The sequence below is a fragment of the Fistularia commersonii genome, chromosome 16 (assembly GCF_037954325.1).
Source record: "Fistularia commersonii isolate RoL2024-O1a breed Wild chromosome 16, RoL_Fcom_v1.0, whole genome shotgun sequence".
In the NCBI taxonomy this organism is placed as follows: Eukaryota; Metazoa; Chordata; class Actinopteri; order Syngnathiformes; family Fistulariidae; genus Fistularia; species Fistularia commersonii.
Genome location: NC_141299.1, coordinates 6,757,865 through 6,780,604, shown reverse-complemented (window position 1 = coordinate 6,780,604; position 22,740 = coordinate 6,757,865). Strand labels below are relative to the sequence as shown.

The 22,740-nt window shown below is 38.2% G+C and overlaps 2 protein-coding genes across 3 annotated transcripts; both read left to right on the top strand.

The window, feature by feature from the left end:
* The first annotated feature begins 916 nt into the window (after positions 1 to 916).
* On the top strand, positions 917 to 5,575 carry LOC147225725 (uncharacterized). 2 transcript variants are annotated; one of them, XM_086162185.1, is made up of 4 exons: positions 917 to 1,086; positions 1,818 to 2,177; positions 3,050 to 3,181; positions 4,847 to 5,575. In XM_086162185.1, the coding sequence occupies exons 1-4, from the start codon at positions 1,044 to 1,046 to the stop codon at positions 4,981 to 4,983; spliced, it is 672 nt and encodes a 223-aa protein (XP_086018311.1). In that variant the 5' UTR covers positions 917 to 1,043; the 3' UTR covers positions 4,984 to 5,575. The 2 variants fall into 2 exon arrangements, with proteins under 2 accessions (XP_086018311.1, XP_086018312.1); XM_086162186.1 differs by lacking the exon at positions 3,050 to 3,181.
* A 390-nt stretch (positions 5,576 to 5,965) lies between these two features.
* Positions 5,966 to 21,625, top strand: LOC147225724 (semaphorin-4E). The gene is made up of 13 exons (XM_086162551.1): positions 5,966 to 6,044; positions 12,872 to 13,014; positions 13,686 to 13,748; positions 14,095 to 14,193; positions 16,044 to 16,143; positions 16,465 to 16,575; positions 16,677 to 16,828; positions 16,939 to 17,111; positions 17,350 to 17,506; positions 18,772 to 18,994; positions 19,529 to 19,644; positions 19,803 to 20,022; positions 20,127 to 21,625. The coding sequence occupies exons 2-13, from the start codon at positions 12,919 to 12,921 to the stop codon at positions 20,876 to 20,878; spliced, it is 2,262 nt and encodes a 753-aa protein (XP_086018677.1). The 5' UTR covers positions 5,966 to 6,044; positions 12,872 to 12,918; the 3' UTR covers positions 20,879 to 21,625.
* Positions 21,626 to 22,740: the final 1,115 nt, after the last annotated feature.

Below are 22,740 nucleotides of genomic sequence, written 5' to 3'. Positions count from 1 at the left end.
TGTCTGTGTGGGTTTTCTGTTTTTCAGTCCAAAAAATGCAGGAGGTTAAATGAAATAATTAGACAAATATCAAAATGTGTGAATGAGAGAATGAAGGGAATATTTTGTCTCTATATGTGGCCCTGCAACTGGCGACGAGGGTGTACCTCGCTTCTCGCCCAACGACGCAGTGGATTATGGATGGCTGGATGGATGGGTTCACCTGATGAAAAAAAAATGGTGAACTTCACAAACACTTTTTTATATTGTATCAACGAACTTATCATATTTCAAAGAAGATGCATATTTTTTGTCATGATAAGGTTTGATAAGGATTAACCTTGACCTGGACAACTGAAAATCTCCATTGGCTGCTCCATAGTCTGCTTGTGGTGTCTTTGTCTTCACTTTATCATGAACAGACAACAATGGCATGATAACAGCTCTTTTCTACACTGAAATGCAGGGTTTATTCTATCCAAATAAGGTGTAGTTTATCAGTGCAATGCTGCTTTTGAAAAGAACTGTCAGTGAGAAAAGTGTGCAAGAAAATACATTATGCTTCACAGGTACTCTGCTGTTATTTGTTTTTGTATAAAAACATCAGTCTACTGTATCTGTCTTGCATCTCTACGGCAATGCTCTTTAGCTTGCAGTTGGAGACTGGATAACAAAGTTCATTCACCTCAGTGATACTTTGTTGTGTCGTGTCACAGGAAGCAAAATGCCACTTTTGTAAGAGCGAGGTTAAATATTTTGACACCTGTGCCCTAAAACCCACATTGGTTTCACACTCCTGTTTTATCGACCATAATAATTCATGCATAATTATTTCCTAATGTGGATACCATATGTGCAAACCTTCTTCTGAGGAGTTTATCAGATGCTGAATAACCTACACATTTTTTTCTGTGCATACATCACACAGCCGTACATTGTGAAAGTAGCTCACTTCAGTAAAGAGAAACTCCTCCTCTTTTAACCCACACACAGATTACGGTTTAGCTCACGCTTAGGAGCAGACCGGATGAGTCTGAGATGAAGATCCTCACAGATATCATACAATGAAAATGTCTCCAGAATGTTCAACACTGGTTTTACTGACAGGTAGGAGTCTTGGCTTATTTAGGCTTGAAAAAAAACTAAACATTGATAATAGAAAAATTTGCTGTGGGATTAAAAACAATTATATGAACGTAGCTAAATGCATTTACTCAGACAGTGTCCATTAGATTCAAGATGGAAGGTGTTCATATCCACGTCTGGAAACGTGTTTCCCTGTTCAGTGAAATTCTTATTTTGCTGTCCACAGTGAAATTAGACAGGTGGCAACAAAAAATAATTTTGGAATATTTTTTACCTTACGTCTCTATTTTCTACTGTTATAAGCTTATACTCAGATTGAAAAAAAATTACTAAATGCATTCTAAGAAAAGCGTTAAATAAAGGTATCATTCAATGAAGTACTACTCCTTTGAAAAAGTTATTGACCTTGACAAACATCAACATGAAAATAATCTGCTTAATATTTCTCACAATATAAACATAGTATGGCGCAATGGTAGTGCAGAGGTTAGCACTTCGCCCTTAGAGCACAAAGAGCGCCTCTCACCAGATGACATATCATGATAAAATATATATCAAATACTTAAAAAAATATATCATAATGAAATGTTTGTTACATTTTGCTGATTATATGTCTCCACTTTTACGGTTTGCCTCTATCTATCTATCTATCTATCTATCTATCTATCTATCTATCTATCTATCTATCTATCTATCTATCTATCTATCTATCTATCTATCTATCTATCTATCTATCTATCTATCTATCTAAGCTGCAGTAGCAAGTGTGAGCGCAGATAATGTCATCAAGGCTGTGAACGAAACACCAGGAAAAGTGAAGGTTCCCATTGGTTCCTCTCTGACTCTCCAATGCAATTTGAGCTTCAAGGCAGAACAATATAGGATAATGTGGTTCTTCAATCCCTCAGGACCCTGGTTTACACCGTCTTCGGACAAAATACCTCGGTCTGAAAAAAAGGTTAAGGTAGACCAAAAATCAGACCAAGAGGCAGCTTTGAACTATATCTTTCCAAATGTTAAATCCAGCAACGGAGGATGGTACTTTTGCAGGGTGGAAGTGGATATTCCAGACCTTATATACATCAACAGCGGTGGAACGGAAGTAGTTATAAGTAAGTATAATTTGAATCTGATATTTTTTAAGATATCACAACAATCAGATTGGGTTTGCTATGACAACATGCAGAAATCTTGTTTAAAATTAATTTTTTCTCTCAAGGAAAAACAATGAACAAAAATGACTTTTCTTCTGCAGAATGAAGAAAAGTCTATTTATATGTCCACTAGACATTGTTCAAACCTATTAATATTCACTGTCTAGCTCATTGTGGCTGTTTGTTTTAAAATTAAAAAAAAGAAAGAAAATGCTTTTAAATTTTCAAAATAAACAGTAAAAAAAATCAGTCTTTTTCTGATTTTTAAATATCTCTTAACCAATCCGTTCCAAATTTACTTGTAGCTACAGCTGTGGAAGAGCTCAATGAGCCACCTTAAATGACAATAGTGGCATTTTCAATATTGCTTTATTATTCATGTGTCTACATTCAGTGCAAAACTTCCAGGTATTAAAAATATTTGTTTCATATATTTTGCGCATTAATTATCAGCTATTAACTTCATATTTGCATAAATATGCATAAATTCACAAGTTAGATGGCAATTTGCAATTCTATTTGTGTGTAAAAACATTTGGAGCCTTGGATATAGGGAACTGATAACATCTAAACTCATTCTCAATTTTAAGCAAGTCTTCATTACCCCAAGTATTATTTCTGTCATTGTCCTCCTACCATAGCTCAAGTAAAGCTATGAGCTCCGATAAATGCTCTGACATGAGCTTGTTCACACGCACTTGCTTGTTAATGGTGCCAGAAAAGATTATGGCACAGTCCTTGACATGCGTGCACTTGCATTTTTATTTATTATTGTTGAGATTATTCTGAGATTACAGTTATCTTTAAACAAAACTTGTTTTTTTCCACAGCATCTGAGTCTATCGCTATGGTTGTCCTCAACAGCTGGCGGATGCAGATCATATTGGTAGTATCAGGTTTAATCCTGATAGTCTTGTTGATAATATGTGTTTTAAAAAACAGAAGACAGAGTCAACAAAGAGGTATTTCTCTAATTTTTCTTTGTTATATAATGATTTGACGACAATTTGACGACAATCATTGAACATGTGAATCACATGTCTCAGTGGTTAAAAGACACACATTAACTTAATTTTGTAAATTGTAAATAATGATTATCAGGAGAGTCTGCATTCGGTGGAAGATCTGGCATGTGGTTAGAAATAATGACATGTGACTGTCATGTAATTGATGTAATTATAAATGTATATCATCCACAGTGTAAGACAACCGCATTTTTTAAAAGGTTTGAACCAAGGTTAGCAGCTATATTTCAACTTAAAATATGCAGAACAAACTCCCACCATGAAACATAAAGAGTGCTTTCTGATGATAAACTTAGACATTCAAACTTGTATTTGAATGTGAATTCAAATTAATTTACGGATGATTTTTGATTTTCATATCATTATCAGAGTAGGCTAAGCAATTACAACATGTTGGTCTATGCACCAATATGATACTATCTATTGAATATATTTTTCACGATTCAAAGCATTTATTGTCACATGTACAATCTAGAAACATGTTTCCCTCTTCTGTCAAATTCCTCCTTTGCTACTTTGTTTGGCTTTATGCTGATAGGAAGAGTATAAACATTATGATAACATTATTATAACATTATAAATATGATTATAGATATGAACAGTGCAATAGAACAGTGGCAGTGCAATAAGACATTTGAGTGCAGCTTGGTGTGCAACTCACAAAGTTTAAAGATAACAGGTGCAAGGGTGAGTGCAATATAAGTGGGCAGTAGACTTTACATGTGCAAGAAGAATGAATGTCAGCTGTTTAAGAGTCTGATGGCAGTCAGGTAGAACGAGTTCTTTAATCGTGTCGTCCTACATTTCACACCCCTGCACCTCCGGCTGGAGGATGGAAGTGTGAACAGTCCATGTTGGGGGGAGGGGGTCCTTGCTGATGTAGACAGCTCTCCTGTGGACTTTGCGGTTGTAGATGCTCTGCAGAGAAGACAGTGGGGTTCTGGTGACCCTTTCTGCAGTCTTAACCACTTGCTGCAGGCGTACGCAAGTATATACCTGTATATATATATATGTGTGTGTGTGTGTGTGTGTGTGTGTGTGTGTGTGTGTGTGTGTGTGTGTGTGTGTGTATACAGACATATATGTACACATACACATATACACACACACACACACACACACACACACACACACACATATATGTATGTGTGTGTGTATACACACACACACACACACACACATATATATATATATATATATATATATATACACATATATGTATAAAACTAAGGACAATGCACAATTCATTTACGACTTTTACGAGGAAAGTTAAATTTACAGTCCCTTCCACTGTATATGTAAATGTTAAAATGTAACCAAGTTTAAATGTAACCAAGTTTATTAATTTTATTGTTCTTATTATTATTTGTTGAAGCGGTAATAGTAAATATATAATATATATAATATATCTCTTTATAATCTAAGGTTATCTCTCACTGTGGGGCGGGAGGGGGGGGGTGAGTTGAGTATAAATAATGCAGTTTGGAACCAATACCTGCAGGAATCAGAAACGGATTAATTAGATAACTGGTACTTATTCATGTTTTGTTCGTGACTTATTTATACAGATTCTTCATGCTGTCATTTTTCCCTCTGCATCAGAAATTCCTGTCTATGGAAACATGCCTTCTCGGCAGGCCAGTTCAGCCCCGTCCACCGAGGAGCCGTATCCATCCTTGAAAAATTCCCTGAACCCGAGTCCCTGTTTGAGGACATCTGATGAGCAGAGGCAAAAATAAAGAATGTGGATCCATCATGTATCAGCCCACCATTCCCAGTTAATGTGTACTAAACAAAATTATTCCTTTGTTTGTATTTTATATTTGAATATGACTATGAAATTAAATGAAGAGATTGGTTCACAGCACGGACCCTGGTTCGATTCCAACAAGGGAACCTTTCTGTGTGGCGTTTGCATGTTCTCCCCATGTTTGCGTGGGTTTCCTCCCACGGTCCAAAAACATACGGCAGGTTGATTGGAGAAAATTGCCCCAAATAAGTGAGTGAGTGAGTGAGTCTGTCTACAGAACTATCTCAGAATATTACAATATTGTGATAAGGTTCATTATCTTATGTAATGCAATTACAAAAACAAAAATGTCATACATTCTGGATTCATTACAAATCAACTGAAATATTGCAAGCCTTTTATTATTTTAATATTGCTGATTATGGCTTACATTGTAAGAAAACTCAAAAATCCTATCTCGATATATTAGAATATCATGAAAAAAGTAATTTTTTTTAATTGCATTTACCACAATATTCTAATTTTCTGACAGTCCTGTATATATGTTACAAAAAGCTACGTAAAGCCACAAGGTGGCGTATGTCTTGTATGTATTTTGTTGAATAAATTAAAATCTCATAATATTTGAAAATTTTGCTTTTGAAACCTAGTGTGAATACACAAACCGTGATTTCAACATCAAAACTAATTTTGGAAACGACACATTTTCACGCGGAACAGTAGTTTTTTGAGGACAATTTATTAAAGAAAAAAAAAAACAGAAAAAAAAAAAACACCCCACTACCACCATCCAGTCATACAAAAATGAGCGGAATGGGAAGACGGGAGTGTTGATGCGAATTTGGGGTTCGTTTTGATTTATTAGGGAGATGATAAAGATGTTTTGAGCGTGGGTCATGTGATCAGGCACTGCCTACCACGGAGCGCAGCCCAGATAATCGCTCCCCGTAGGAATTACATGAGGCGTGAATGTTACAGGTGGAGCAGAGAACGGCAGCCGGAGCCAAGACAAGAAAAACAACGTCGGGCTCCGACGTTGTCAACCGTCCGGTAAGAGCGACACGGACCCGAACCGCGGTTTAGACGCCAAAGATCTTGTCGCTGTGCACCCACGAACCACATGCGTATTTACGCGGAGCTGCGGACGCTTTGAGAGAGTTGGTTTGCAAGCGCACTTTAAATTCTCTGCCTTATCTAAGATTATAGGATATCCTCATCTAATAATAGCGGCCGAGAGTTTGAAGTGGAATCCAGTATGCATTTAAGTAAATCTGGTAGGGAGGGAACGAGGTTTAAACTTTGGATTCTTTGTCAAAATCGGGAGACGCGGGTAGAAAAGGACAACTTTCAAAACAAACAGTAATCGAAAGTGTGTTGTGTTTTTGTTTTTAATTTAAAGGAAAATTCGTAAACTCAAAAAAAAGACATATATTTTTTGGACAATTTTTTTGCCCCAAGTCCAGAGAACAACACGGTAAACACACAACTTGTGTTTTACGCCGACCCAGAGGTTTGTAAACCAGCCTAAGTTCATATGCAAGGGATCACATGATCTGTCTGGCAGCCCCTGTCAAGTGCAGAGGCTCCAAGCATTGGCCAATTTTAGCCGTCAGACTGCAGCTCGGCGGGGTCACAGGGTGTCGAGGCATTGCTGTACACAATAACCACAAATAACCTGAGCTTTTTTGTGTATCCCCCGCATCTTGTGTGTGTTTCATGTTCTCTTGTAAGCTCTGAGTGGCTTTTGGCCGAGACTAGATGGACTTAGATCGACTCAGCTTGTTTATTTCCCCTGGTTGGACGAGTGGTTGGGGTAACATTTTGTGTTACAGCTGTTTACCTGGCCCCTTTGGATTGGTCTGTTTGGGGAAGAAAAATGAAATGGAAGCTCTTTGTCCTATCTACAGTCATCAATAAATTAGTCTGTCCTTATTGAAAGCACTTGCATTTTGGAAACTTGGGAAAATATTGGAATAAAATTGTCTGTGTAAGAATTTTCTCTACGACAGCAAGACATTACCTGAATATTTTGCAAATATACTGGGAGAACCATGAAGAAAAAGTACATTTTTTTTCTCAAAAAGTAGATTTAAAATGTTCATCGTGCTTTACTTAATTGAGCATCTGATCCTAAAGCTGATTTTGGAGTGTTGGCCCATAGGGTTATGGGAAAAAGGATTTCTGAATAGCTTGTCACGGTTTTTCTTCGTTCTTGTGAAAGTTATCAAGATGTATTTATTCATCATCATGTTCATGAATCTAAATGGTTCCACTTATGATTCATGTTCAGTCAGTATATCATTATTGTGTAGCTGTATGAAAACAGTTGTATGACATTGATTTTACATGTAATTCAATAATAACTTCAGTTCAATGCAAGTCAGAAGTTTTCTGTTTTTTTGTTTCATTTTTGTGTTTTCTGTTTCATCGTTTCTCATCATCTGGTGTAAAATCAAAACAAAAAACAACAACAAAAACAATGAATGCAATGAAATGTAGTCTGCAAGATGTTCGTGACTCAAGTTGAAATGATTTTTTTATTTTAACAAATGACATCTACAACTACATAGATTAAGTCAACTACGATCAATTATTTGCAGCGTATGTAACATCCTAAAAATATGTGATAAAATCAGCAACTACGGCAATGAAGCATTTAAACTTCAGGCTTGTCACAATTTGTCGTCCTCAATGTTTTCCATGCGTCAGAGAACTAGTTCCACTACTCGTATTTTTTGCCTTTGTGTCCGAGCTACTTCTGAGGCGTGCCTGGGTGTGTGTTCATGACTGCGTCTGTGTCTTCAAATATGATTTTCCAGACACATAAATGACCTGAGATTTGTTGGATGAGCAATTATCACACGGAACGTGTTTTACATGTTGTCTGGTGTTACTGATATTCTTTTTGTTTTAGTCTACCTGATTATGATAACGGGGTGTGCTGGTACTGGCCGTGCAGTACATTCTGAAGTGTTGTTTTCATTTAATTACAGCCCCTCTGCACTTCAAAACAAAAGCACAGACCCAGTGACTCATCTTTGATTTTTAAAAGAAAGGTTTGTTTTCACCATCTGTATGTCCAAAAATCTAGCATAATTCAAAACCTGGGTGTGTTTTCCAGTGAGTCTGTCACAACAGGGGCTGCAACACAAGGAGTGTCAAAGGTGGAAACCCTCCCACAACCGGTTTCCTGTTTAAGGGCCCCGCTGATGGAATACTCTGTGTGACTGAACCAGCCTGCCAGCCGACAGCTTTTCTTCCTTTGGTCTGGCAACTGGCTGGCAACCAGTGACTCAACCAGAATTATACCTGTAGACCACTTACTCAGGGTCTAAATGAGTCCCAGACTGGGAGCGGAGAGGTGGGACAGGGTCCGAGTCATAGAATTGTTGCCCGACTCCAGCTGTTTAACCGCTGTCATGGCGTAAGATTCTGATTCGTTATCATTCATGGTGATGACAACAGCAAGTTTGTGCGTGCATGTTTCCATGCCTCTTCTTGGGGTTTTACTTGTAAGAATCCACTGTGGCTTGCTTTAGGTGCCATGGAGGCTCCTAAACCCTCTATAAATATCCTTGCGCAAGTCAGTGTCTAGAGATACTTTTGTCGGGATTCTTCAGTGCACTGTAGCTCAGATTAAACCTCTGAATACACACATTCTCTTATGACAGTATTATCATTTTTCTAGATTTTTCTTTGATTGGCTCCAAGTCATGCAAAAAGCATAATTCACTCCTGCCCTGTATTGCTTTCTATTTATATCCCGACTGGAGATGTAAATAAATGTGTCACATTTATATGAACCGATTTTTGAAGTTCCCTCAGTTCCCATTTGTGTGTTTATGTGGCATACACTTACTTACCGACTTACTTAATTTGTGTGCATGCGTGCGTGCATGCATTGTTGCTTACATCTGGTCCTAAAATACAAAGTACCAAGATAATTTACAGGACAAAGATAAGAGTTTAATGTTCTTTATAGCATGTAAATAGCCAAGTAGTTTTCAGACTTTTATTTCCCTAGTGTTGTGCATATGATTATGGTTTCAGTCCCACAAAGTTGAATACCAAGTAGTTCAGTGCAGCATAATGCTGCTCTGTATTAAAAGGCTTTTGACTGAGCAGGTTTTGCTGGATGTACTGGAATCAATAAGCACTGATTCAAAAAAACAAAACAAAAAAAAACCAACAGTATAAGACGTGGATCTCACAGCAGTTTGTCTTTTCATATCCTCTTTACCTGCGGGGCTACACCTTTTGTCTATATCAATGATTACCGTTTTTGAAGTTTTTGTGACGCACAGAAACGGAAACATCTTGACAAAAGAAGTGAGAGGTGAGATATAATGAGTTGATGTTCTGTTTCTATTCTATGTATAATACATAATCATGTTTGCAAACTATTTTGATGGAAATTACATTTTAGCAATGATGTAGAGTAGCATTAGTCCAAAGGGTTGGAGGATTGGAGGGCATTTCTTGATTAATTTACGTAATAAACTGTTTAAGTTTTTACGTCTTTATATGACGCTGCTGGGCTTACGCCAATTTGTTATCTGTGTTCATCTACCCCTCTAGCTTTCTGCAGAAAATGGAAACTGACTTTAGTGGGTGGTTATTAAGCACATCCATTGGGCATGTAATTGATTACATAAAATAACATGTCTAAACTTTAAGTCCTAAATCCTGTGTTCAGTGATTGTTTTATTTTTCATTTTACCAGCTCCAAGTCAAATACATTTGATATCAATGTATTTTGAGAAATTGCATCATATTTCTTAATTGCTTTTTCAATTTGCGCTATTTAAATTCTGATACAAGAAGTTGGGCTGTTACAAGTCCAATCAAATAGAATACATGAAATGCACTTTTACAACAGACAAGATTAAAAGAGAGAGAAAAAAAAAAAGAAACAACCCATAACACCCCATAATATCTCATCCATTCAGTGTGTGTGACTCTGAATAAACAAACACAGAGAAGAACAACTGCAACATACTCCTCTGTTATTTTAGCCATACCTGCTTGTCTGCACTGCTTGAAGGTATCTGACAAATGCTGTGAAAAACAACCTGCGTTCACCCCCCTCCCAAAATGGCCCCAGGGGGAGATGTACTGCTGTGACAACAGAGTATTCCCATGCGTGCAGCAGCTTGTTCTGCTATGTCAAGTAGCAACAAGGCAGGAGCATGTTGGTATGATGCAAAATAAAAAATCAAAACTAAATTGGTTCCAAGGAAGGGGTTGAGTGGAGAAACTGTTGTTTCTGTGGGTCACTTGCAAGGTTTTTGTCAAAAGCATTTCAAATGTTGCTCCCGTATTTACTCTGCCTGCAAGAATCTTAGGGAGTTACTTCTTAAAGGTGTGCATCGAAAACCAGTACCATATAATTTTTTACCGCGCATGGTATTCTGAAGTAACATATCATCATGAATTTTAGATGAGGCTGCTCCACTCTGTAAGTCAAAAGAAACTTGCTAAAGCGATGGTAGGACTCACTTCAGCATGAATCCCGGAGTAGGGATGGTGCTGTAAAGCAGTGAATTATTGTGATCTGTATTCATGCCCAAACCTGAGCTGCTCCTCTCTGCTGCTTGAACCCCACTGAGCCCAGAGGAAACGGGGTCTTATCAGGGAGGAGGACAGGAAGAGACAGTGTTGAAGAGGAAGAGAGTGGGGGTTGGCAGGCAGCATTGCAGGCTGCAGAGTTTCACTTTACACAAGATTTTCTTTATTGTGTTATAGTTGCAAGTAAATGTATGAAATGCTATAGGCACTGGGGCTCTCATATAAATATGGGGTTTCATTAGTCCCTAATTCATTAACTTAGCCTCAGTGCTGTATTTGATTGATCATAATGAGCTAGTCAACTTGTGAAACAGATTTATAATGTCCTGAGGGGTGAGGGGATGTAATAATTGCATTGAGCCTGGAGACAGCGCATTTCTGATGAAAAAGAAAAAGAGTCAGCTATAAAAGTGAGGAGAACTTGCAAATGTGCATTTAAAACACAGGGTGCACTTTTCAGTTGCTTTATGGGTCCCGTAGTTTTTTCATGCCTTACGCTGCTCTCATCCCAGATATTAAAAGCCAGGTTATTGCCACCTTTATTTCCTTTATTTTGACCATTCTGTTTTACTGTTGGGTGCACAGGGGGTAGTGAAAGTGCATTGCTAAAATACGTTAGTATCCTTTGCAGTAATTTAATATTCCTTCTTTTTTTTCCTGTGTTTCTTGCAAATGTGTAGATTGCAAAAACTACAGTCACTGTCTGTGACTGTAGTTTTTCATGTGTTCTGTCTACACAAGTTTTGTTGTGTTGTGGTTTTGTCACACTGTGCTAATAAAAAAACAAAAAAAAACCAAAGAACTATTGATATATAAAGGAGGAATTTGTGCTCTATAATCACCGATACTTTGGAGCAGCAGTTAAAATGAATCAATTCCTATCAAATTTTTTCACATTTTACATCTTATCACGTTTGTATGTTTTAGCTTTTCAACTTCATGTTCATGAACATTTTCTATCTTGTTGTTTGCTCAGTTCGCGATAACTGATGGGATAATTAACAATTTTAATGTACAGTTTTGTTCATTTGAATGCATACAGTTTCGGCAAACAAGGCCAGACTTTACATCTCATGGATCTCTTCATACTTTTACTGAAATGAATCTCTTATCTCTCCTAGAAGTGGGTCGCCATGAAGATCTCCTACAGTGTCCCTTTCCAGTAGCTGGGTAGCATGGCTTCAGCTCCTTCTATAGAGGACACCAGTGGCTCATTAGCTCTACGCTGGAGGCTTACACCAACATAGATATTCGCCAAGCAAACCACAGACTTCAAACTAAACTGAGGAACTCTCAGCTGCACCCTCAGTCAAACATCTGTAGAAGCTTTGACCGAGGCTTTTGGTTGAAAAGTATGGCCCATGCCTGAATGGCATGTGTCCTGGACAGCGACGTCCCCACAGTCTAACAACAGCAACATCTGGACTGAGACCTTTGACCATGTTTTGTCTCTGAGTGGGTGCTTTGGTGCAGAGCTGGACTGTGCAGCTCTTACACACTTAGACAAACCTGGACACTAAGCCATGTCTCTTCTATCAGCCCTGATCATTGCCTGTGGATTGATGCTCCATGTTGCATTCAGTGCACTCAACACACAATATTGTGTCCCACGAAGGACCGTAACCTTCCCGGGTAACTCATGTTAAAGTTATATTTATGGCATTGCTTGGACTTCACTTGAAAATTACATGTTAATGTTATTATAGGTTGTGGCATTTCTAAGACATTTTTAACTGCTGTCAAATATATTTCTTGTTGATACTAGATGAGTTCTTGCAGGTCTTCTTTTTTTGCCCTATCCTGCTAATTAACTAAAACTACAAAAATCAGCGTATTACTTTCTGATACTTACTTGTGATTTTTTAATGCAATCAGTAAAAGCAAAGGTTCCTATTTTCTTTTATCAAGTTAAAACTTAGAATTTAAGATTGAATTTTTTTAATCTAAGATCATTGTTTAATGACACCATTTGTCAATTGCAACACTTCAGAGGTCTCAGTCGCCACTTTTGGACTCATTTGCATTGAAATATATAGCTTGCTATAGACTTTAAAAATATGCCTAACCTATGAGAAAAACATGGAAACTGTATTGGTATTGCAAAATGTAATGAAATATTTAAACCACAGTATAGGAGAATGCTTCACTGCTTGCTTTTTGTCACAGGCACAATAGATTTGATTCCATGAAGTTGAATATTGACAACTTTTTTCTTTTTTTGCAATTTCAGGAGGCAGAGCAGATTAGTGGGGGGGAGTAATGAAAAATGGCATATTAAAACTCATGTCTTTCTTTTTTTTCCTGTTTAGATGGCTTGAAGTCATTCAGAGAAGAGGGGATCTTCAACTACTCCACTATGCTAATGAGGGACGACCTGGGGGTGCTGCTGCTGGGGGCCAGAGAGGCTGTCTTTGCCCTCGACATCAACAACATCTCTGTCCAGAAGTCTGCGGTGAGAAAATGCCGAGTCACGTAAAAAAACTCCTGTTTCAGAAATTGTTCAGGTCAGCTTGCATATACTGAATTTTATGTATGTATGTATGTATTTATGTATGTATGTATGTAAACGCCTCATCTAGCTGGTGGCTGAGGTCTGATGTTTGATAAAATTCCTAATGATTATCTGTTCATCATATTTTACTGCAGTCTGGAGGCTGTTTTATAAAATAAACACCTCATTTGATTTCATGTGATAAGGTAGACGTCTATTCATGGCAAACCAATTTAGCTTTCCTTGTATGTGTATTCTTCAAGGACAACTTCAATTATTTTAATAAGGCAAGAATACCACTACTCAGTATATTAAAAGAAGAAGCGTTATCACAAAATAACAAACAAACATTGGGAGAATATTATTGCTCTCACAGCTACCCTGTTTGCTGCATGGTCAGGGTTTTTTCTGAGGAATGCTGCTGTTGAACCTTAGTTAGAGGTTTGTTGATCCATGATTGTAGTAATATGGGTAACACTCACGACTGTCACAGACTACAAGGTCTGATTTGCTTTCACGTTAGACAAACATTGAAATGTGTGAGAATAAATGTACTTTAGTTCAACTGCTGTGTTGCTGGTTGCGACACCGTCCCTGCGTGCTTTGACAAGATATTCTGTCTGTTGATGCAGGTGTACTGGCGAGTTACTGAGGAAAAGCAGAGGGAGTGCAAATATAAGGGGAAGCACGCTGAGGTTTGTGTAATGTCTGTCCAAACTTCTTGTACACAGCATTCACTTCTAATAGGATATGACTTTAGAGGATGACTGGAAGCAGTTCACTCCTCCATTAAAAAAGTTCCCTGTGCATTTATAAATAATTAATGCAGGGATGTTTTTTTTTTTTCAAGTCTTTATACGGAATTCTGTTTGGAGCCTTTCACCCATGGCTCTGGACTGAATGTCCAAATAAAGGCATGAGAACGAAACGCACATACAGCCTTGACCTGTTGGTCACCAGTAGCACATGTATCAGTGCATGCTTGTGGCTAAACCAACAAACCCCTAACCCTGGCATTCTCTCTGCTGGATCTTGTTGCAGGTGGAATGTCGGAACTATATTAGAACACTTCACACAGTGAATGGCACAACTATGTACGTGTGTGGCACCAATGCTTTTAGCCCTCTTTGTGACTATTTGGTAAGTATGGAGTTTTTGGACTAGCTATTTTAATTGCCTCTCCTGAAGGCAGGACTTCTGATTGATAGGTAATAGAAAGGTGCTCTTTGTATTATTAAGGTCATGCAAACTATTTTTTTATTAAGCTGGTTTTGGCAGCATTTTAAAGATTCACTCTCAAGGAGCAATAGCTACCTTCAAAGGCACAGGCCGAACAAACTGTAAAACACTATCATGAATCATATAATACCAGAATTGAGATTTTAAAGCCCTCTATTCATCAGGGATCTTCTTTCTGAAGGACTTACTTGAAGGGCAGTCAGAACCAGCAGTTCAACGAAGCTACTGTAATTTTCGGGCTATTGAGCGCACCTATCTTGGGCTTCCTCCTGCGCACTAAAACTGTCAAAGTCGTCTTCTACGGTGTCGGAGTTGAACGGACTCCGAATTTCTTGGTCATTTCATTGGTCTGATGTGACGAGGCTAAATGTTTTAGCGGCGTGAAGCTAGTTAGCCCCCCCCCCAAAAAAAATCCATATATTAGCCGCACCGTTGTTTAAGTGAAAAATTACGGTACATTCTTTACTTTTGGTAAAAGGATACATCTGACATGAAACAGTTGGCTCCCTTTTCTCCTCAACTTTGAAGTAAAAAAGGAGATACAGAGAATTATTTTATGAAGGAGTGAAATTTTTCCAAAAAATGTTTTCCTGCAAAATATTTGCAACTTTCACATTGTCTTAAACTAAAGCTGCCACCACTTAGGGTGTTCCATTCCCTAGTGTAATATGACCTGGAGTACCCTCCAAACTTTATGCACAGTGTGCCTGGCCATGTGAATTGTGTCTTACCAAAAAGATTCTGTTTCCTTTGAAAGCAGTGAATATTTTGATGCAAATGAGACAAACATCGAGTATGTTTGAAGGAATTTCTGCAGTGACTGCAACTTTGGCCACCTGTAATGCTCAGCAGCAGCGTACAACAGCAACATATCTGTATTGCCATCATACCGATATGAACAACCACCCCAAAGATGTCGGATTAGTTTTGCAATGCAAAACATTTACAAAGTATATAAATAACAATTCATGTGCCTCCGCCAAGTTTTAACAGTAAAAGGTGGGGAAATGTCAGCTTCAGATTCGGATAAGTGGCTCTAGACTAACATAATGTCTCTCTATGTCATGCGTCTTGGCATCAAGTTGCTTCATTTTCCACCAACAGATACTAAAAATTGAAAATTAACATTCAGAGCTTGGAGGAATAGTTAAAGGGTAACTGTTTCGCTCATTTTAAATTGGCAGACTATTAAAATGATGTGGAAACACATTATTCTTCTTTCCAAATCTCAGGCTTTGTACTGTTCCTTTGGTGCTAAACAAACAAACTAAAGAAAAACCCATACACTTGAAAAGTGTGGTTGAACAATGCAATCATTTTAAGAAGGCTTTTGGCAATACTACCCTAAGAGGCCAGTGAATGCGTCCTCTATAAAATGTTTTTTTTTTTAAAACACATCTTCTCTCTTTTTTTATTATAAAAGTATCTGCCTCCATAATCTTTGTCTTTCTTTAACTGGCAACTTCATAATACATTTTTTAATTGAGTTCATATATTAATGCAAGGAACTTATGTTGTACTCATACGACACAACTTTCTTGAATTTATTACCGGGAGAGTTAAATAGTTCCTTTGTAAAAGTGCAGAACCACTAAAAATGTGTTCATTATTTATCACTTTATCTAAATGCCTAATGTGAATGATTAAAAAAAAAATTAAAAAAAACATGCATTAATTTATACATAAAATACATTATTTTTTTTCACTCTCTCAACAGTATTTTCCCCTTTCACTTCCTCTGTATTCAACAGACCTTTGCTAACGGACAGCTGAGACTAGAGAGAAAGCAGGAGGAGGGAAAGGGGAAGTGTCCTTTTGATCCCTTCCAAAGATACTCCTCCCTCATGGTTGGTGAGTGTCTGAGTCAGGTTTGCTTCAACAGAACTGGGGAACAAAGCAGAAAATTCTGCTGAACATTCAAAGTTTACCAAAGGTCAACAATTACTTTGTAGTTTTAACTAAGACCTGAGCTCCGAATGCCTCCACCTTTTTACTAGCTGGTCATTTAGTTATACATCAACCAGTGATCAGTGATGCAGTGAAAGGAGGAGCAAGTTTTAGTCAATTTGCAAGTGACTGCATATACACATATATATTGCATAATACATAATATATAATAGTAATAATGAGATCCCGGGTACTTTTGCATTATTGTGGATTCTTGTCCAACAGGAGAGGACCTATATTCTGCAACATCCATCAATTTTCTGGGTTCTGAACCTGTGGTGCTGCGCAGTTCAGATTTAGCCCTCCGTACAGAATTTAAAAGTTCCTGGTTAAGTGGTGAGTTTTAAATGTTTATACCTTGGCATTTGTTGTTAAGTAGTTAACTCAACAGCACTGATTTACCTAACATTGTTTTATTTTTTATTTTGTGATATCAGAGCCAAACTTTATCTATATGGATTTTGTAACTGAGAGCTTGGACAGTCCCGATGGCGATGATGATAAAGTATACTTGTTCTTCAGTGAAAATGCCATGGAATATGACTTTGACAGCAAAGTAGCGGTTTCGAGAGTGGCTCGTGTCTGCAAGGTACGAGAAAAGAAAGTCCATTCAATGCCTTTGAAGGCCTTCGAACGCATTATTTTTCTTGATTAAATATTACCTTGGTATGTATGTCAGTACTATGTCTCTCTGTCAAGGGTGATATGGGTGGTCAGCGGACGCTGCAGAGGAAATGGACGTCGTTCCTAAAAGCCCGTCTGGATTGTTCCCTTCCTGAACCCTGCCTGCCCCCCATTATCCAGGATGTCTTCCTGTTGAAGCAGGAGGATTGGAGAAAGAGTGTCTTCTATGCTGTCTTCACACCACAGTCGTAAGGACTTACACAGAAATTTTATCTTTTTGTTGAACTACATACTGTAGCTGTATGCACAGACATCAGGGAGGTCAGAGTGCTAAATATTTCAAATGAAATCAACAACTGCCCATTTATCTAAATCAAATTGTCTGCCTTGTTAACTTTTGTTCATGCACTACACCTTGAAAAGGGTATTCTCTTGTCTTACCAATTATACTGTTTTTTTTTCATTATATCTTTTTGATGATTCCAGGGGGTTTTCCGAGGTATCTGTGGTGTGTGCGTACAGTGTGTCCAACATTCAGGAGAACTTCAGCAAAGGAAAATTTAAGACACCAGTTGTTGTTGAGACATCTCATGTCAAGTGGGTGATGCACACAGGAGAATTGCCAGTCCCTAGACCAGGAGCTGTGAGTTGTGTGTGTGTGTGTGTGTGTGTGTGTGTGTGTGTGTTTGTGTGTGTGTGTGTGTGTGTGTGTGTGTGTGTGTGCATATGTACAGTGGGGTGAACAACTACTCAATAGACTGCAAATTTTTCATCTTTTCCCACCTACAAAGCATGTAGCGGTGTATAATTTTTATCATAGGTACTCCTCAACTGTGAGTGACAGAATCTAAGACAAAAATCCAGATAATTTCATTGTATCCTTTTTTAAATGATTCATTTGCTTTTTATATCATGATAGAAATATTTGATCACCTATGAACCAGTAAGAATTGTAGCTTCACAGACCTATTAATTCTTCTTTAAGAAGCCCTCCTGTTCTCCACTCATTACCTGTATTAACTGCACCAGTTTGCACTTGTATAAAAGACACCTGTCCACACACTCAATCAAACAAGCTCCAAACTCTCCACAATGGCCAAGACCAGAGAGATGTGTAAGGACATCAGGGATATAATTGTAGACCTGCACAAGGCTGGGATGGGCTAAAGGACAATAGGCAAGCAGCTTGGTGAGAAGACAACAACTGTTGGCACAATTATTAGAAAATGGAAGAAGTTCAAAATGATGGTCAATCTCTCTCGGTCTGGGGCCGCATGGCAGATCTCACCTTGCGGGGCATCAGTGATCATGAGGAAGGTGAGGGATCAGCCCAGAACTACACGGCAGGACCTGGTCAATGACCTGAAGAGAGCTGGGACCACAGTCTCAAAGAAAACCAGTAACACACTACGCCGTCATGGATTAATAGAAATAGAAAATCTTTGGAGGGAGCTGAAAGTCGACTATTGCCCAGTGTCTGCCCTGAAATCTAAAGGATCTGGAGAAGATCTGTATGGAGGATTGGGCCAAAATCCCTTCTGCAGCCTGTGCAAACCTGGTCAAGAACTACAGGAAACATCTGATCTGTGTAATTGCCAACAAAGGTTTCTGTACCAAATATTAAGTTCTGTTAGTCTGATGTATCACATACTTATGTCATGCATTAAAAGGCTAATTAATTACTTAGAAATCCTACAATGTGATTGTCTGGATTTTTGTTAAGATTTCGTCACCCACAGTTGAGGAGTACTATGATAAAAATCACAGACCTCTAGATGCTTTGCAAGTGGGACAAGCTGAAAAATCAGCAGTGTGTCAAATACTTGCTCTCTCCACTGTATATATGTATCTACAGTATATGTGTATATCATTTGTTTTTAATCATTATTTGTTTTTTACTTAATTTAGTGCATCAATAATATGGCACGTAAGATGGGGATGAACCGTTCTCTGGACCTTCCTGATAAAACCCTTCAGTTTATTAGGGACCGGCCTCTTATGGATGAGGCTGTTCCCCCTCTGACAGGCGCACCACTGCTGATCAAGAGGGGATCCTTGCTGACCCGGATTGTTGTTGACAGCGTGGTGGCACTGGATGGACAGAGCTATGCCGTCATGTTCATCGGCACTGGTATCTCATGTTACTTGCTTTTTCATGAACATATAGGTTGAGCTGAGTTGATGTAATTGTTACAAAATTCTAGAATTCTTTCTCTGTTAATGTTGTTTGCATTTTCATGACCTAAAAAGCACTCACAAACCAAAATCCCAACTAAAGAGTTTGCATAATCTGTTGATTTTAATTTACAGAGTCTGTGATATTAGCAGATGGGCCAATGTTGTATTCACATTTTTGTCAAGTGTTGCTTAACAAAGAAAATTCTTTTATTTGCAGTAATTTAAGCTTTTTCCATTGTTCATGTGAAAGTATATTGCTCTTGGAGAAAGCATGTTCTGAGAACCTTTTAAGCCTAAGCTCTTAAAAGCAGAGACTGGATTTGTTTCATCGGTACCTTTTTCATTTGGGAACCAGTTAATACACCTGTTTGATGTGACTAATGACAGGGTGCATCAGAAAGATTTTTGATAATATAGATAAATTGAAATTGTATAATGTATTATTAAATTATCTGTGTTTGATTTTTTTTTTCATGTGTTTTGATAGAAAATGGTTATGTGCAGAAGGCGGTTAATTATGCAGGAGAGATGGTCATCATTGAGGAGATCCAGTTGTACCAAAACCCCGTGTCCATCAACATTCTGCGGCTCTCACCCAGTCTGGTATCATGACAGGCTCAACTTCATACTTAATAACATAGCCATTGGCTGAGAAGTTTTACAACATTTCCAACGTATTACAAACAGGTATGAAAGATAATCAGTAAATCAGCAAAGATAAAACCCGGTTTGGTTTGTTTCCATTATATATGTTACCTCAGGGCCAAGTTTTTGCTGGTTCAGAGTTTGGGGCCGTCCAGATGCCAGTCTGTAACTGCAGTCGCTACGACACTTGTGTTGACTGCATCCTGGCACGGGATCCGTACTGTGCTTGGGACTTTTCCACTCGGCAGTGCTCTTCGGTCTCAAGCTTGTCCTCCACTTCAAGTTCTGCAATGCAAAGTCTGAAGGAGGTGGATGTGTCAGAGTGCCCTAAGACAGGTATGTTTATTTATGGCTACCAGTTTGCTTGCAGTATGAAATAGGTGCCCTTTGATGTGATTAGTATGGGGTGAGTGCAACCTTGTGTTTGTGTGTGTGTCCAGATCAAGTTACCATGATGGACTTTACCTTGGTGCCAGAGAATAACATCCAACTTTCTTGCCAACTGCACTCCAACTCGGCACAGCTCCAATGGCGATTTTCCGGCCAAACATTACGCTCCAACAATAAATACTACATCTACAGCGAGGGCCTCCTCATCTTGAATGCCTCAAAGTCAGATGCCGGCCTCTACACTTGTGACTCGGTAGAGAGGATCAACAGTAGAACATACAACCGCACGGTGGCTGCTTATCATTTGCAACTTTCTAATGGCTCGGGAGGAGGGGGCCACTCAACTCACGGCGATGAGGTGAAAAATTCCTCGAAGTCTGGCCAGCTTCTGAATCCAGCTGTCCCATCGCCTGGGCCAACGTCGGGCCCTCTGTTTGAGAACCAAAGGGACACCAGGAGGGTAACACAGTTAGAGGTGGCTGTGGCTCTGCTGGCACTGCTCTGCCTCTGCCTGATAGGGGTCATATTTTGGATCTGGGGTCGAGGACATTTGGAATGCCTCAAATTTGTGCAGAGCTCCCGTAAAAAGGAGGAGAAAAGAAAGTCTGCTGAATACATGCACATCCAGAACAAAACTTCAGAGATAAAGCTCCTGGGACCAGAGTCCGTGAGACCTTGCACTGCCAACAATAATCACACCGCTCTTGACTTCAAAGGGAATGGTGAGCACCACTTCACACCTATGGCCAACATTTCAAGCCTGGATGGTCTGGGATATATAAATGATGAGTCAGAGATTTGACACTGCTGAGGAAAACAATTCAGTCCAAGGCTAACACCAGAACACTAATTACCTTTTTGTATGTGAACCTCTAAACAAGGACATTCAATGAAAGGTTGCTCACATTATGCTTTCTTTTGACTGGTGTCCTCTTTCACCTCGTCAATTTCGTACAACATCTATCATTTCCTTTCTCTACCCAGGCAGCTTAAACTCAGATATTACTTTTTGCAGAATTTCTGGTGAGCATTTCACAACAGAGAATTTTGGAAAAGTTTAAATAAATGTATTTTTTGTATAATGCTAAAATGTGAATACACTGTATAGTGTACAGATGTTTTTATCAAGTATTTATTTATCTCAATTGTTTTATTTCAGCTGTTGTAATACTTGTAATCAGTCTTATAAACAATCTGACTTATCTCCCAGTACATTAAATTTATTGTCCTACCGATCATTCATTACATAAATCTGCAGTACCAAAAAAATTAAACTAGAGATGTACCTCAGTATTTATTTATATCTTCCTTTACCAAAAAAAAAAAAAGGAAAAGTTTGAGTACTACTGTAAACCTTCCGGAAAAGCACTTCTTCACTTTCCAAGGACTGAATAGTCAGTGAACTACAGTCAGAAAACACTAATGGTGAAATGTGGATTCATATTTCTATCTGTGATAATTGAAATTTCAGAAAGTGTAAATATATAGATAGCTAAAATCTGTACAAAGCAGGACATTGTAAATAATTATAATAAAATCCTTTGTTGAAGGTTTCATGTCTAATTGCTTTCAGTTATGTAAACCTCCTCTCCAACACAGCAGGGTTCCCTCTTTTCCAGAACTACTTTCCAGGTCATTTTCAGTGACAGTCTGGCTGGTGAGACAAAGAGGAAGGGTGTCCAAACATTATGTTCCTTTTTTGTGGAAGCATACGGAGGAGCCAGTCTTTAAAATAGCTGCAGTTATTGGTTACTTAAGACAGAATATTTTAGATAATTGCATTCAACAGGAATCAGAATTATTTTGTTGAATTCAAAGTGTTATTAAATATAAAGATCTTTTCAAAGACAGCAACAACTAGTGTTCTCCTCAAGAAAAAGAACTAATTCTTGCACTCAAATTGCATAAACCGTGTAAAGATTTAGATGATACGTAACACAAGCAATTACATTTGTGATAACAGTGTTAGGTTTGGTTATATATCTATTTTCAGGAAAAAAAACTATTTCCAGAGATTTTTTTTAAAGGTTTTCTCTTTTCCTCATGATTGGAAAAAAATGGTAACTTGTTCCCATGGATGTGCGAGATGAAGACAAGTATTTTGTGATGGATGAACACCAAAAAAGAACCAACAAAAAAAATCCCCAAAAAATAAAAATGACCCTGAATGTCTGTTTTTTTTCTCTTCACAATCCTTCATTAACAGCAGAACCTTATTTCATCTTAAACAAGAGAGAGGAGAGGCTTGGTGTGTGTTTCATTATTTAGCAATGCAAGGAGGTAATTGTGAAAGAATAAAGGTTGTATATTGGTCTGAACAACAATTCTTTAATAAAGCACTGCTAATGCAGTAAGGTAAAAATTGTTCTTGCATATAAATATCTCGCTTTCATGTTCAGCCGGAGCATACACTTGGGAATTGAGATGCAGAGCGACTGTTTTCAGTTTTTCAAAAAGTAAAAAATAGGAAGTTCTGCATTTCCATTTTTGAGCTGCCCTTTCCCCTCTTCATCAGCTCTACTTTTCAGCAGAAGATTTAATGATGTTTCTCCCTTTCAAATTTCTCAGTTTTCTTAGGCTTTTATAGGATGATGATGATACTCACTTTTTTTCCCCCTTCTTTCTTTTTTGATCCTACACTCACATCCTACACAGTTTCTTCAA